This window comes from Prunus persica, chromosome G3, assembly GCF_000346465.2.
Source record: "Prunus persica cultivar Lovell chromosome G3, Prunus_persica_NCBIv2, whole genome shotgun sequence".
Classification (NCBI taxonomy): Eukaryota; Viridiplantae; Streptophyta; class Magnoliopsida; order Rosales; family Rosaceae; genus Prunus; species Prunus persica.
In genome coordinates this window covers 10,990,944-11,006,260 of record NC_034011.1, presented here as the reverse complement: position 1 = coordinate 11,006,260, position 15,317 = coordinate 10,990,944, and the positions used below count along the sequence as shown (strand labels likewise).

The 15,317-nt window shown below is 35.4% G+C and overlaps 3 protein-coding genes across 3 annotated transcripts; all 3 read left to right on the top strand.

The window, feature by feature from the left end:
* LOC109948011 lies at positions 7,215-8,780 on the top strand. Its single transcript, XM_020559901.1, has 3 exons — positions 7,215-7,443; positions 7,528-8,000; positions 8,085-8,780. Exons 1-3 carry the CDS (start codon positions 7,215-7,217, stop codon positions 8,277-8,279), a joined length of 897 nt encoding a protein of 298 aa, XP_020415490.1. The 3' UTR covers positions 8,280-8,780.
* LOC109948247 lies at positions 8,829-10,835 on the top strand. The gene is made up of 4 exons (XM_020560649.1): positions 8,829-9,481; positions 9,567-9,651; positions 9,724-10,330; positions 10,426-10,835. Exons 1-3 carry the CDS (start codon positions 9,153-9,155, stop codon positions 9,784-9,786), a joined length of 477 nt encoding a protein of 158 aa, XP_020416238.1. The 5' UTR covers positions 8,829-9,152; the 3' UTR covers positions 9,787-10,330; positions 10,426-10,835.
* LOC109948010 lies at positions 12,700-13,422 on the top strand. Its single transcript, XM_020559900.1, has one exon. The coding sequence runs from the start codon at positions 12,700-12,702 to the stop codon at positions 13,420-13,422; it is 723 nt and encodes a 240-aa protein (XP_020415489.1).

Below are 15,317 nucleotides of genomic sequence, written 5' to 3'. Positions count from 1 at the left end.
TATACATACATATAATATATATATATGTTTATATACATGTATATAAGTATATTATAATAATATTATATATTTTAAATAATATAAACGTACATACATATATATATAAGTGTATATAGTGTATATATGTATATTATAATATACATGGGTATAATACATATACATATATTTATATATATATGTATGTATATTATAATATATAATATATATGGGTATGTTATAATAATAATAATAATATACATGTATATACGTGTATATATGTATATTATGTATGTATGTATATATACATATACATTATATATTATAAAATACATATGTATATATAATATATGTATAATATATGTATATATATTATATATTATAATATACATATATATACGTATATACATGTATATAATATATGTGTATATAGGTGTATCTATATATTATAATATATACATGGGTATAATACATATACATATTATATACATGTATATACGTATATATGTATATTATAATAGATAATATATATGGGTATGTTATAATAATAATATACATGTATATACATGTATATATGTATATTATATAATATATACATATAGTATAAATATATAATGTATATGTGTATATACGTGTGTATATGTATATTATAATACATACATAGGTATAATATATATACACATATATGTATATATACTTATATATATATATATTACAGATATACATGTATGCTATTATTATAATATTGAGTATATTATAATAATAATATACGTGTATATATCTATATGTATTTATATATTATATATGTATATATGTGTTTATATATATATGTATATACATGTATATATGTACATTAATATATAATATAATATATATTACATATATACATGTATACATGTATGCTATTATTATAGTATTAATATGTATGTGTGTATGAGTATATTATAATAATAATATATGTGTATATATCTATATGTATTTATATATATATTATATATGTATATATGTGTTTATATATATACATGTATATGTGTATATACATGTATATATGTACATTATAGTATATGTGTATGTAATAATAATAATAATAATAATAATAATAATAATAATAATAATAATAATAATAATAATAATAATAATAGTAATATATGTTATTAGTATTACAATATAATATATGCATCTTATACATTGGTGAACATAGGACTAGCTAATCCTCCCTTTCTACATGGGCTTAGTAGTCCCCTCCTAATGAGGTGTTTTTGGTGGGCCCAGTATTAGCAATCCCATCTAAGACTAGAATTAAATGAAACAAACATGGTACTAAATTTAGTCCAAGCCAGTCCAAGCCAAGCCTGTGTACCAAACGACCCCTGAGTTGACTTGTCCAGTAAAATTAGTTGGCATAAAAGACGTAGAGAGAGAGAGAGAGAGAGAGTGATTTGGATTATAATCAGAAAAGATGGCAGACAAGGGCGCTGATGTTCACATATCCATCCATGCATGTGCTTCATGCAAGTGTCAAAGTCTCAACTTCATATTGTTTGGTCTTTTTTTTTTTATAGTCCCTTATATATAGAACACTCTACCTTCACTGGTCGAGTCACGAAGATTGGAATATACAATTAGAGACACACACACATATATATATATACATATCTATATATCAGTTTCGATCTTTTGGACCATAGAGGTTCAAGAGATTGTGGTCATCCACAGTTGGATGTAAATCCAATTGTTTAAAAAAATTTCTTAAAATGAGTGCAAGAGTGAGTGAACCGTTGAATTTACATCCAACGGTGAGTGACCACAAATCTCTTAGACCTCTGTAATCCAAGAGATCGGGATTGATATATATATATATATATATCAATCTCTACAAAATGCCCCAAATATTAGGTAGATTTTATGTAGTATATGTGTACGATAAATATATATATACTAGCGAGTGAAGAGGGGAACTCGAACTTAAATATAAGGTGATAAGCTCACTACTCTAGCAAATGACTCACATCTGTTATTAATTTTTTGTATTTTTAATGAAAGAACGAGAGGAAAGTCGAATTTGTAACATTTTCAATATCCAACAACATAAGATTTATTTGTCAGACTTATAGTTTTAGATTTTCTGTTTTAAGTATCAAATTGTTATAGGGAAGAATATTAATATCAGTGCAACATATGAGGATAATGTCCGTATTGCATGGCAGAAACACATTGGTGGAAAATATAATGTCTGTGTCATTACTAGCTAGGCTTAAATGGAGGGCCTGTCTTTGTATGGTCTTTAATAGAAGAAGCCATAAAAAAAACAAATTGACTTTGTTTTCGATTTGTCTTGTTCCTCTTGGATTGGATCAATCATTCACTGTCCTGACTCCTGAAAGCCACCTCCACCACGAAGTCACCTCAGAAGAAGCTCTGCCTTGCCTAGACGGCCTCCCCACCTTGAGCCTTCCCTATTGTTTCTTTGATTGTTCCACATGATTGTTCGTTCATCAACTTGTTAGTTAGCCCAACCCCACGGCACAAAAAGCAAAGAAACTGAGAAACAGTACTGGCCGACCAAAGATTTAATCTTTTATTTATTTATTATTACTTGTCTGTCAGCGACATCAAAAGATACCGTGAATAAGTTTAGATGATTTTCAATTATTCAATTGTGAATAAAAGAGATGATATGATTTTGTTGTGAAACTTGTGCTGGTGTTACAAGAAAGAATGTTGTATTTTCTACTCACAATTTTTTTCATTAATATTCAGGATTTGGGAAAGTAATGTTCTATTTTACAGAATAGAAATATCACGATAAAAGTCGAAAAATTCGATTACAATAATCACAAAGACAACCAATTATTTAAATCTATATTCAGACTTATTAAGTAGTATTTTTTGAGACTTATCCAGAATCGATCTCCACCTTTGGGTAGTGATAAATTAATTTGTTTTTTTTATAATCTTTCAGTTGTGCAATGAACTCAAAAGTCAAACTTTTCCATTTGTCTCTAATTTTTTTTGGGAGACTTCATTTGCACTCGAGTTCAGAATAATTCTTGGATATCGATGAACATTACTAACCACATCATTTTGATGGTGGAGCCCAGATTCGACTGCCAATGTTCATCCCCTTAAGTGAAATGAAAACACATTTTAAATTGTTATCCACGGCAATAACAATAATAATCAAATCTTAGCCTTCACAACTTGATGAAATTAAGGCGCCTTGAATCCTACTCACTCTTCTCTAATTGGCTAGCTCATGTGAACTTTGAAATGATTAGTTCTTTAGGTTAAATTTGGCACTTAAAGCCGCACAAGCAAGCATCTTGATAAAGGAGGGCGTTCTCTTTGATCAGTGAGAAAAAGAGAGGAGTAGGAGGTGGAGGAATGGGGAAATGATCTCTTATTCTTGTAAGATCCACTTGTATAGATGAATTCCACCACTCTTTTATTTTCATACGAGTCCACTTGATAATATATTTTTTGCGCTGATGTCGTGCTTATATCCAAAACTATACTATTTTTGCACTGATATTTTGCTTATGTCCAAAAATATATTCTCAAATGCTTAACTTTCGAACTTAAAAAATGATGTTACTTTGAACACAAGTATAATATAAAACACAAAGAACATAAAAGCAAACGTTGCTCTCACACACTTGCAATCTTCTTTTGGCAAAAAAATTGGAACCAAAGCCAAGCTTTATAGTAGTTCATATTAGTTAAGTGATGTGTACGTCATGTCCAGCAAACCAGTGGGATCCATTTAAATGGATAATTAGTACCTAATAAAATTAATTAATTAAATAGATTGATGGTTTGTGTGGGGCTTTCTAAAGCATATAATTCAGAAATACGTAATGCGATGGCTAGTGTCCCATTCAAAGACTTAATTATGGCAACATCTTCTTTGTGGTTGATTAGTTTGACTTGGCTTCATTTACCTAACTTGTGCTTTATGTATGGTCATGGGCGGGAGGAGGAGGAGGAGGAGGCAGCCATTTGAGTATGGATTACTTGCTCAATTATTTCGTTCGCTAGAAATTATAATTAATTACATCCAAAGCACATAGTTTTTAAGAGGTAATGATTATTGTACAAGTTGAAGCACATGTGATGTGAGCTTAAATATAAGCTAAACAATTGAAATATTATGGCTGGTTTGGGTTGTCACCTTGGCTCCTTCTTTCACTCCAAATCACTGCTATTTCTTATATATGTTTGATGTGATATGTAGTGCTAATCAAGGTGGGGAGGTTCTATAATGAGGGATTATGTTGAGGGGTTATAATAATGGGGTTTAATTCAACAGTCCAATAATAACTCTGCATTGGATCGGACGGCTATTAAGAACCCCCTCATTATAACCCCTCATTCTAGCCTCCTTGAATCAAGGTGAAGACATGGAATTTTTAAGGTTTCAGACGTCTTAGATGACAAATAAAAAAATAAACTTGTAGGGCATTTCGAATTAATTATATTTCACAAAGTGGAGTGAAACAAACCCATGAAACTAGGATGGAGCTAGTATACATCTGATAGATTCATATTTTGTATATATAATCTATCTATAATTGCATTATTTTCGTGTGAAATTGGTTAGTTTAATGTGTTTTGTGAGGATTTTGTAGGTAACCATTCCTAACAAGGTTATGGAGCAAAAACTATAATTTTGAAAGTTTAAGGGACTAAATTGGACTAAAATTGAATAAGTGTCATATGTGCTATCTAGTCTTGTTGGGATACCTTGGTCCAATTTCCTTATTTTCTCTACCCCAAAGCCATTTCCTTCTTGACTTGAAGCCCCATGTTTAGCTTTTTTGAGAATAAGTTTTGGTTTTTCTAATATTTTTTTTTCCCTAAATAAATATTATTATTTTTTTATTTTTTGGCGGATTCCCTTGGCCTATGAATATAAAGCTTTAACCTAAGAATTAAATATCATCTTCCCATATACAACTTTTATACACCCATAAATATATCAGAGAGAGAGTCAAGAGTTTGCTGATGCAGTGCTTTTGAAGAAGGTATTGTTGTGGAGAATCCAGAGAACAAATCCATCTGTTAAATCGGTTTTATGCAATGACGGAACTAGAAAATTTTCTAGGGGTGTGCTCATTTTTTTTTTTTTTTTTTTTTTTTTTTTGCTATGGAAGATCATGAGGACCAATTTTTTTTTTTTTTTTTTGGGTATGCTAGTTAATACAGTGAGAACCAAAAATAAAACATATATCATTAGTAATATATAAACAAGAAAAGAGAGAGAATAAATAAAAAGAAAAGAGAAAGGAGAGAAGAAAGAAATGACAAAGAAGAAAGAGAAAGAAAAGAAGAAAAATGAGAGAAAAGACAAAAACGACAAAGAAGAAACGAAAAAAAGGAAAAGAGAAACAGGAAGGAAGGAGGAATCCATTTTCGAGAGGAAGGAAGGAAGACAATATTTTGGGCTTTTATTTATTTATTTCTTTGGTCAGAGTTTTGATTGTGCTTAATGGACCAATGGCCTGACTTGTGGAGAGTCTTGAGCTGATTTCTAACTTAGCTATATTAAATTGCGCCAAGACTATAATGAGTGGAAAGTTATAAGGGGTAAGTTATAAGGGGTTCACTTTATAGCCATCAGATTAATCCAAGGGCTGGGGAGAATTGAGTTAAAGTTTCACAATTGGGTAGGTAAGGAACCCAAACCCGAATTGAATATCCAGCACGTCCAAAAAGAAGAAGAAGAGGGAAACACGTCCGAAAAAGAAGAAGAAGAGGCAAGTTCGAAGTTTGAACAGAAAGAACTCATCTCTCTAAAACACAGAGGTCTGAGATACCCAATGAAGGCAACGGCTAACGACAGTTGAAGGCAACCATTCGCCACTCCGTTCTCCAGACCCCGAGAAAGTATTTATTTGGAGTAGAAGGGGCAAAGGTGTGGATTCCAAATCAGTGAAGAGGCGAAGCAGTGGAAGGGGAAGGGGAGAAGCTGTATTCGTTGGAAGTGGTAGGTTCCATTTGTGGAGCAAAGAAACAGAAAGACCCCACACAGACACCTTGCAATAACCAGCATTTGGTGAGTAATTTATGGAATTTGAGTTTAGGGTTAGAGTAATGGTTTTCCCCAATTTGTACCATAAATTTTGTTGGATTTGGCATCTCTTCGTTGTGCTTCAGTTGCATGTTAATTTTTGCTTAGGTATATGTTAAAAAAAGAATGAAAATCAAGTCAATAACAAGTGAATAACATGTCAATAATGATATGAATAAGATAATGGTGTTGAATTGGAGGAGGCCCTCAAAATCTTCCACATTTGAAGCAGTGCATAGTGCAGATTAAGAAGAGGCGCTAGAATATATATATATATATATATTTTATGAAGTAAATATGATTTCCTTTGTTACTAAATTTGCCTGAGAAACATTTGAACAGATAATAATAAACTCATGAATAGAACTGCAAAGCATTTGATGAGTAATGTAAGGAATTTGAGTTTAGGGTTAGAGTAATGGTTTTCCCCAATTTGTACCATCAATGTTGTTGGATTTGGCATCTCTTATTTGTGCTTCAATTGCATGTTAATTTTTGCTTGGGTATATGTTAAAAAACGAATGAAAATAAAGTCAATCACATGTCAATAACATCTCAAAACCTTCCACATTTGAAGCAGTGCAGAGTGAAGAGTACCTCTCTGGCACTAGAATTTATATATTTTGTGAAATAAATATTATTTCATTTGTTACTAAATTTGCCTATGAGAAATGAGAACAGATAATAATAAATTCATGAATAAAAGTGCAAAGCATTTGAAATGAAGGTTGATCTATGACGATTGTGGGTGACTGAAGAAAAAGGTAGAAAGAAAGAAGGATGTGGCAATTGCTTAGCAAGCAGATAGCAGAGTACATGCTTTGCTTTGCTTCCTTCCACTATATTTCTTATTTATTTATTTTGGATTGTGTATGAGATGACAATAATTGTCATGTGTGTGAAGTGCAGAACTTGCCTACATTGCACTCACACGAGTATGGATCCATAAATAAAACATGTGAAATTGTTTGTAATTCACATAATCATTGCATTAACAGGTATTTGCACAAAAATTGTCATATTGCTTTGATGATGTTAAAGCCTGTGATGAGTAATCCATATGCTCATGTACTTTGTAAAAGTTGTAATGTGCCTGGTTGACTAGTTGTGATTGTGCAAATACGTGGTAGTATATATGTTCACGTTATTTCACATTGTATTTGAGGAAATGGGATCCAACGTGGAGCTGGTATGGCCAGAGGCAGAGGTATATTCGTCACGGGTGAACAACTGCTCACATGCAAATTCATCTCTAGCTGCAATTCGAGCGAAGTTGAGTGCGGAACAATTAGAACAATTCAAGACATCATGCTTTGGCCATCTTCTGAATATAGATAAGATTCAGTTTAGCGGACAGATTGTGCATGGGGTTGTGTTGCGTAGAGTAGCGGGGCAGGGTGTGTAAGACTTGGATGGACTGAGTTTCTTATTAGGGTGTGACGTTGCTCAGTTCACTCGTCAGGATTTCTGTTTGATCACAGGGCTTCGTTTTGGGGAAGTGCCTGAAGTTTCCAGTGGAGAGAGTAATGAAATCAGACTTCATAAAAGATATTTTATAGACGAAGGAATTACATGCAATGCTTTAGAAGAAGCATTTGTGAGGTGCACAGAGGAAGATGACATCTACAAGCTAGCTCTTGTTTACTTTGCTGAGTTAGTGGTTTTGGGAAGGGACAAACATTTGAACATCAATCTAAATTACCTGACCCTTGTAGAGGACTTGGATGCGTTCAACAGGTATCCGTGGGGTTCGGTGTCCTTTGACAAAACCCAAGACAGTCTATTTTCTGCACCAACAAAGTATGTGAAAAGCTTGGAAAATGAAGAGGGAAGAGGGAAGGGGAAAAGTAAGGTAACGGGAACAAGCCGGAGAAATGAGAAGGGCAAGAAGGATAAGCATGGTGAAGCGCAAAGGAGTGGCTGGAGTTTTAAAGGTTTCACGTATGCTTTCCAGGTACATGGTAATAATGTTCATGTCAGTTATGTTTTGTTTTTCTTTAAAACATAAATAATGACTTTTGTCCTGTGAATTGTGTAGATTTGGGTATATGAATTAATTCCTAGAATGGCGGACCTGAATTACTGCAAGGTTGTTGATCCGACCGCTGTCCCGCGTATTTTGCGATGGAGAACTACTACGTCTGTTCCAGAGATGAGAAAGTTGAACAATTATTTTTTCCAGAGCAAAGAGGTTTGGTTTGCAGCCCTTAGAACTATTGATAAGATTGAATGAAATTATGAAGTAGAATGATTTAATATGACTCTTGTCTGTATTCTGAAACAGTCAGTTCAGTTGCGGGCGCTATGTCCAAGTGAAGAGGAAATGAGACAGCCATATTGGAGTTGGCCACAGGATCGCCCTGCTGTTGTCTCGGCAGAGTCAATTCCTTCTTCATGTGGTGATCTTGATGAGTTGAACAAGGTGGTAAGCTTGTTGAGGTCCGAGTTGTTTCAAGTAAAGCGGGAAAAAGACGTCCTTCACTTAAAGGTCATACGGATGGAAAAACTGTTGGACCAATGTTTAGGTCCTCAGTTTGAGCAGGAAGTAAGGAGGGACCTAGCTTTACTGAAACAGAGGACGAATCGTTGTGTCGTCTCACATCTATTTAAGGGATATGGGGAAATGGATGACATTCAATGGGATGAAGGGCCAAGTAACAGAAATGAGGGAGAGGAAAAAGAAGATGAAGGGATTGAAGGGGGTGAAGGGCCAAATAATAGAAATGAGGGAGCACATAAGGAAGAGGAGGGGATTGACGGAGAGGAAAAGGAAGAGGAGGGGATTGAAGGAGGTGAAGGGCCAAGTAATAGAAATGAGGGAGAGGAAAAGGAAGAGGAGGGGATTGAAGGGGGTGAAGTGCAAGGAAAACCAAGTGAGGTAGATGAAGGGCAAAGGAAAAGAAGTGAAGGAGAGCAAGTGCAAGTAAAAAGTAGCAAAGGAGAGGAAGCCCAAAGACAGAGCAGTGAGGGAGAGGAAGTGAAAAGAAAAAGTAGTAAGGGAGAGAAATTGCAAAGGAAAAAAAGGGAGGGCAAGGAAGTGAAAACACAAACAAGTAAGGAAAAGGAAGTGCAAAGAAACGAATGTGAGAAAGAAGATAATGAAGTTATGTTGCTTGGGGGTGACACTGGCGAGAGCACGGAGGGGACACTGCTTGAGTTTACTGTCGGGGACATTGATTTGGATGAACCTACAGCTGTGCTATCTCAGTTGAACGTGTGGTTGAATGATAAAGGTAAAGCTCTGGCACAAGGGGTCCAATTACGGAAAAGGAAGAGGATCATTCCTTTGTGGAAGATCGTTGAAGGCAGTGAATTGGTTCCAAAAACTGGGGCACAGACAACCGGACTGAAGATGTTAGACCCAATGAAGGCGATTCCGCATGATGATCTGGTGAAATTGCTGAAACTTTGTTGGGAATGGCGCCAGGACCCAAAGTAAGTCCCTTGCAATTATAAGATAGAAGCATGACTGTATATAATTTTTTATATACAGTGTTCTAAAACTGTTTTATATTCATAGTTTGGTGATGCAATTTGGCAACGTGGAAGCTGAGATTGAATTCTTCGCTTCCCTCGTGAAAGCTGATGGTTGGCTGAAAGGAGATGTAAGTGTAATTGATTATGCATTTGTTTTAATGTACATACATTATGAGAATGACAAGAAAAACATGTTGCAGCACATTGATTTGGGGTTGTATCTCATCCGGAAGCGACAACAACAATTGGGACAGATTCGGTAGAAGTAGCGGACTGGACAACGACCGATGTTTTTTTTATGGTATGTCATCGGCCTTCACCAAGTGCCGTTAATAATTACACATTTTCCATACACACACTAGTGGAGGTGTTTAAGCATTGATTGTTTTGTATTTCACAGAATCACATTCGTACTTGCTTTGCGGATAATAAAAGAAAAAAACAGCAGCTTGGGTGGAAAATCAGAAAAAGTTTACTAAACGTTGTAAATGGGAAGGTTCCTCCGTGTGGGTTGGATTGGCAGACCGTCTATAAGGTGTATACCCCATTTATGTTGACGAAGTACAAGCATTGGGTGGCTGTAATGATTGATCTGGTATTGTGTGAAATCAAAGTGTACGATTCAAAGGTTTCACTAATTCCAGATGACATCGTAAAGGAAGAACTCGGCCCGCTATCAATTACGCTTCCAAATCTTCTCAACACCATCGACTTTTATGAAGAAGGTGTTTATGCAAACAATTGCAGCCGAGATTGGTGGTGTCCGTGGCCAATAGAGCGTGTGGATGTTCCACAACAGTCTAATGAGTAAGCACAACTTGCAATTTAATTTTATTACTTTCAATTGTCAATTACGTTAGAATGTCATTAGTTTAATTGATCGAGTTCTTGTTTTGCTTCAGAGGCGATTGTGGCATGTTTGTGTTAAAGTACATTGAGCTTTTCAGCGCTAAGCTTCCGTTAGCTACTTGCACCTCGCACAACATGCCTTTTTTTCGGTTGAAATTGGCTGCGGAGATAACAAGGGGAGATGCTTACTTCCCATGATATTGGTTGAAGATGACAAATGGTACATGAGAAGGTTTTGGGAATGTCCATTCTCAAACTAATGTAAATACACAATAGAGACGTACGGGTCCTTATCGAATTCTACCGCTAACTCCTTCATGACATTTACATGTTTGTTAACCAAACTGCATTGAATTGGAATTTTAAGACTGCATATGTAAATTGGGATTTGAAGATGGCTTTTTAAGTGTATTACATCATTGCAAAGTGATATGTCATTGTTGATGCAAGCCATCATTAATCGCAATGTGTTGCATCATAATAGGTGTCTAAACATGCGAAAGGTTTTCCGTAGCTCAGTAGCATAAAAGTAGAAACAAAGACAATATACACAAAATGAACAACAATTCACAAACGCACCGACAAGCAATACACACACAACAGACAAACAATATACACAAACTTGGCCTGCCATATACAGAGAATAGATATGCAATATACACACAGTAGACATGCAATATACACACAATAGACATGCAATATACACACAATACTCCCTTAACACACACAATAGACATGCCCTTGCCCACAATAATGATGCAATATACTTGGGAATGACAAGTACACCAACCATAGGGAAGTCGTATTGAATAGGATATTAAACTTAACAGTTGTTCTTCCTACTAAAAGAAAGAATAAGGTCCGTTTCCCCCCTTCATTCTTACTTGAGTGATACTTGTGGCCCCAATAAACATCCAAATTTGGGGCAATGATATTCCATATACATGCAGCAAACTGTCAATAAACCTTCAATAAACATTCAATATCGTTTCTATAACATGCGAAATACATGCAGTTACCAAATATTACAAAATGGGTTTAGGGTCTCATTGGTGGTGCGTGCAACATGTCTTGTGCGGGAGAACTTTCACAATCTTTTAAACCGTGCAGTTAAATGATCATTAAAACAACAAATAAAATGACAATTGATACAACTAATAAAACTAATACCAAGTCCTTAATGGACTTCAGCATGTTCAGCACTCTAGCATCATACGTGTCATCTTGATGTTCTGCTTCAGCGAAGGTTACATCAACCCATTCGAATCCATTGCAACTGGTGGCTCCCTAATTGCAGGCATCATATATGGAATATAATTCTGTCAGAGTTAGACATAGGTTTTTTTTCACCCACATACATATTCTTTAAATTAAAACTTACATAGGAGGTTAGACACTTCCAGAATGGCTTCCCTCGATTTTTTTCAGATTTTGAAACCCGAAGCACCATTGTAGCTCCACAATACTGACACCTCTTTGTTTGAGCGGGAGATGAAGACGAAGACATGTTGAATCTTCTCAGTTGTACCTCTTCTCACTCAGATCTTCTCACTGAAACCTCTTCGGACTCATACCTTCTCACTCATAGTTGTCATTCATACCCCTTCACTCATAACCCTAAACTTGTCACTCAGCTCTCTCTCATCTCTGCCCAAATCGAGTTATATTTCATTTTTTTGGGATCATTTGGTGGGTTGGTCACGATGTCGACACCTGTACCGTCAGCATTGTGAGATCTTTTAGCCCGAAAAGCAATATAAACTACTTCACTACCAAATATATTTTCTGAATAATGACGGGACACTGCTTCAATTTTATTAATTTATTTATATTTCATTAAGGCAACTAGTTGGATAAGAATCCGTCATTATTGGTTCCATTTTAATAACATTACTAGGGGTCGTTGGGTGTGGGAAAATGAGAAAGTACATGATGGGACCTTCTGTCACTAGTCAGTAATCCGTCACATTTGTATCAATGAATTTGATAGTGGGATAAACCCAAAAATGGCTATGCAAATAGCCATTTAATTAACCTTTTGACTGTCTGACTCTGTATGCACCGTTATGACGTTTTCCCTTCTTTTGTCTTAAGTATTAATTCACTGGGGTTCAGTTTCTTTCAAAAGGGTCAACTTGGAAAAACCTCAACTGGAAACACCTTTTCAAAACACTATAAACAGAGGCTAAAACAAAACGTGTACCCCAAATATTATCATTTATCCCCTCTGCCACTCCTCAAATCGTTCCATTCCAAAAACTTTGAAGATGAATTCGAAACACTTCACTACAGTCGGAGGAAAGAGAAGGAAGCATGTCCATTTCGATATGCCCGAAGCCTTCATCCCGGAGTCCGCTTGGTTTCAAGTCATGTTATACGTGGCAACCGAATCATCGGAAGATCTCTTCCGTATGGCATCTGTGTGCCGATTGTTCCGAACTTTGGCAAACAGTCCACAAGTGTGGAACACCATTTCAATGGCAAAGTACCCATACCATCCTATCTGGTACGGTGCCAGACCTGCGGTCCAGCATTTCTTGCAACAATGCAGGGCTTGCAATAACCCTGAGTCCATATTTAGAGAAGCATTCCAAGATTTTTTCAGGCACGGTAAGGTGGAAGCGTTGTATGAGATGCGCATTGCAGCCACGGCAGGCCATATGGAAGCGGCATATGTAGTTGGACTACTTGGTATGTCCGGAATTGGTCAGTCAAAAGAGGATGCATTACAATTCTTGTGTTCTTTGAATCAACGTAACAACATTGATATGAAAGGAACCAGGGATGCTTTGACAGGAAGATGTCGCGGAGCATTTGTTGCAAGACATATCGTAGATATGTTTGACTATGGGAAGATTCAGTTCAATCGGTGCAGTGCTTGTAATAACAATGAATGGTATTTTGTTATTCCAGGCTGGCCTAGTGAAGACAAGATAAATCATGCGTTGTGGACTTGTTGCAACCGATGCAAATGGCACCGTGAGAGTATTTTTTGGTGCAAAATCCTGCGTGAGTATGTTGTTGGACGGAATGACGTATTTTTGCATTAGTTGTAGTACGAATTTACGGTTTTGATGCATTGTGGACTTGCTTCTCTTCACTTCTAGGTTGGCTGGCTACGTTATACCTATCTCAGTTTAAATGTTGTTCAAATGTTGGTATTTTGTCATAAACCGTTTTATATATAAATGTATAATATTTATTATATAGCGGAATGATTACTTACATCATAGACGGCTAGGAATGACATTTTACTGACACAGATATTTTGCTCACCGACCCCAATCTTCATATTTGGTAAACGAAAAGTCATGCATGGAGTAAATAGGTGTCTTTTCACCAGTGCTTGGGAATGACATTTTCCCACTTAGCATATCCGAAAGGATTTGGTTACACGTTTCTTAACCTAGGGGGTTGAACAGTGAATGACGTAGACTATTTTTTTGTGTGGAAGGAGTACAATGGATGACTTGTATATTTCCATATTATGTTTCAAAACATCCCTTCAACCTAAAAAATAAAAAAATTAACAAATTGAAGAACAGAGAAACCGATGAGCACTACAAATGGCCTATTCGCACGGAAAATAAAATTGTTTTCAACAAGTTGGATGTGGTATAATTAACAAATGGACAGCCTAAAAAGTAATATCATAATAATTATAATAATTGTGGATAAATAATAATAAAATACTAATGTAGCATAACCATTAAACAGGGAATGCAGTAGGAAGATGAAATCGCAATAAGTTCGTAGAAATTTTCGGATCGTTTTTCTAATTTTTGTGTATTTAGTTATGAATTTTCCAAGAAAAAAGGTAATAAAATAATAATTTAGGGTAAAATGGGAGGATGTGGCCATGTTCGGTAACGTACACTTGTGCAAGTAGTCAAAAGTGACGGGCTGAGATCGCGCCAGGTGTCATATTCTTGTTAATTTTGGATTCTTTTGTTCAAAAATCTTTGAAACTAGGTAAAAAATAGTAGGAAAATCGTAAAAATGGCCCAAAAATTACTCCGGCCTACTTGTGACGTCATAAAACTAGGAGAACCTATAAATCATTCGTCTCGCAATGAAATAATCCAAATTGTGTTACATAACTCACTTTCCTCTTAACCCTAAGTATTGATGTTTGTTAACTTCAACTTGAATAACCTACTTCAACAAGCATCTCCCGTTAATGTTGGGAATTAATTTTACAAATGCGTAACAATGAATCGGAGAATTCAGCAACGGAGACGGAGTGTCAATGAGTTCGTAGCAATTTTCGGAAATAATTTTGAATTTTTGTGTATTTAGTTATGAATTTTCCAAGACAAAAGGTAATAAAATAATAATTTAGGGTAAAATGGGAGGATGTGGCCATGTTGACTGACGTACACTTGTGCAAGTAGTGAAAAGTGACGGGCTGAGATCGCGCCAGGTGTCATCTTCTTTTACATTTTGGATTCTTTTGTTCAAAAATCTTTGAAACTAGGTAAAAAATAGTAGGAAAATCGTAAAAATGCCCCCAAAATTACTCCGGCCTACTTGTGACGTCATAAAACTAGGAGAACCTATAAATCATTCGTCTCGCAATGAAATAATCCAAATTGTGTTACATAACTCACTTTCCTCTTAACCCTAAGTATTGATGTTTGTTAACTTCAACTTGAATAACCTACTTCAACAAGCATCTCCCGTTAATGTTGGGAATTAATTTTACAAATACGTAACAATGAATCGGAGAATTCAGCAACGGAGATGGAGTGTCAATGAGTTCGTAGCAATTTTCGGATAATTTTTTTATTTTGTGTGTAATTAGTTCTGATTTTTGTAAGGAAAAGTAATAAAATAATAATTTAGGGTAAAATGGGAGGGTGTGGCCATGTTGACTGACGTACACTTGTGCAAGTAGTCATCAGTGACGGGCTGAGATCGCGCCAGGTGTCCTCTTGCTATTATT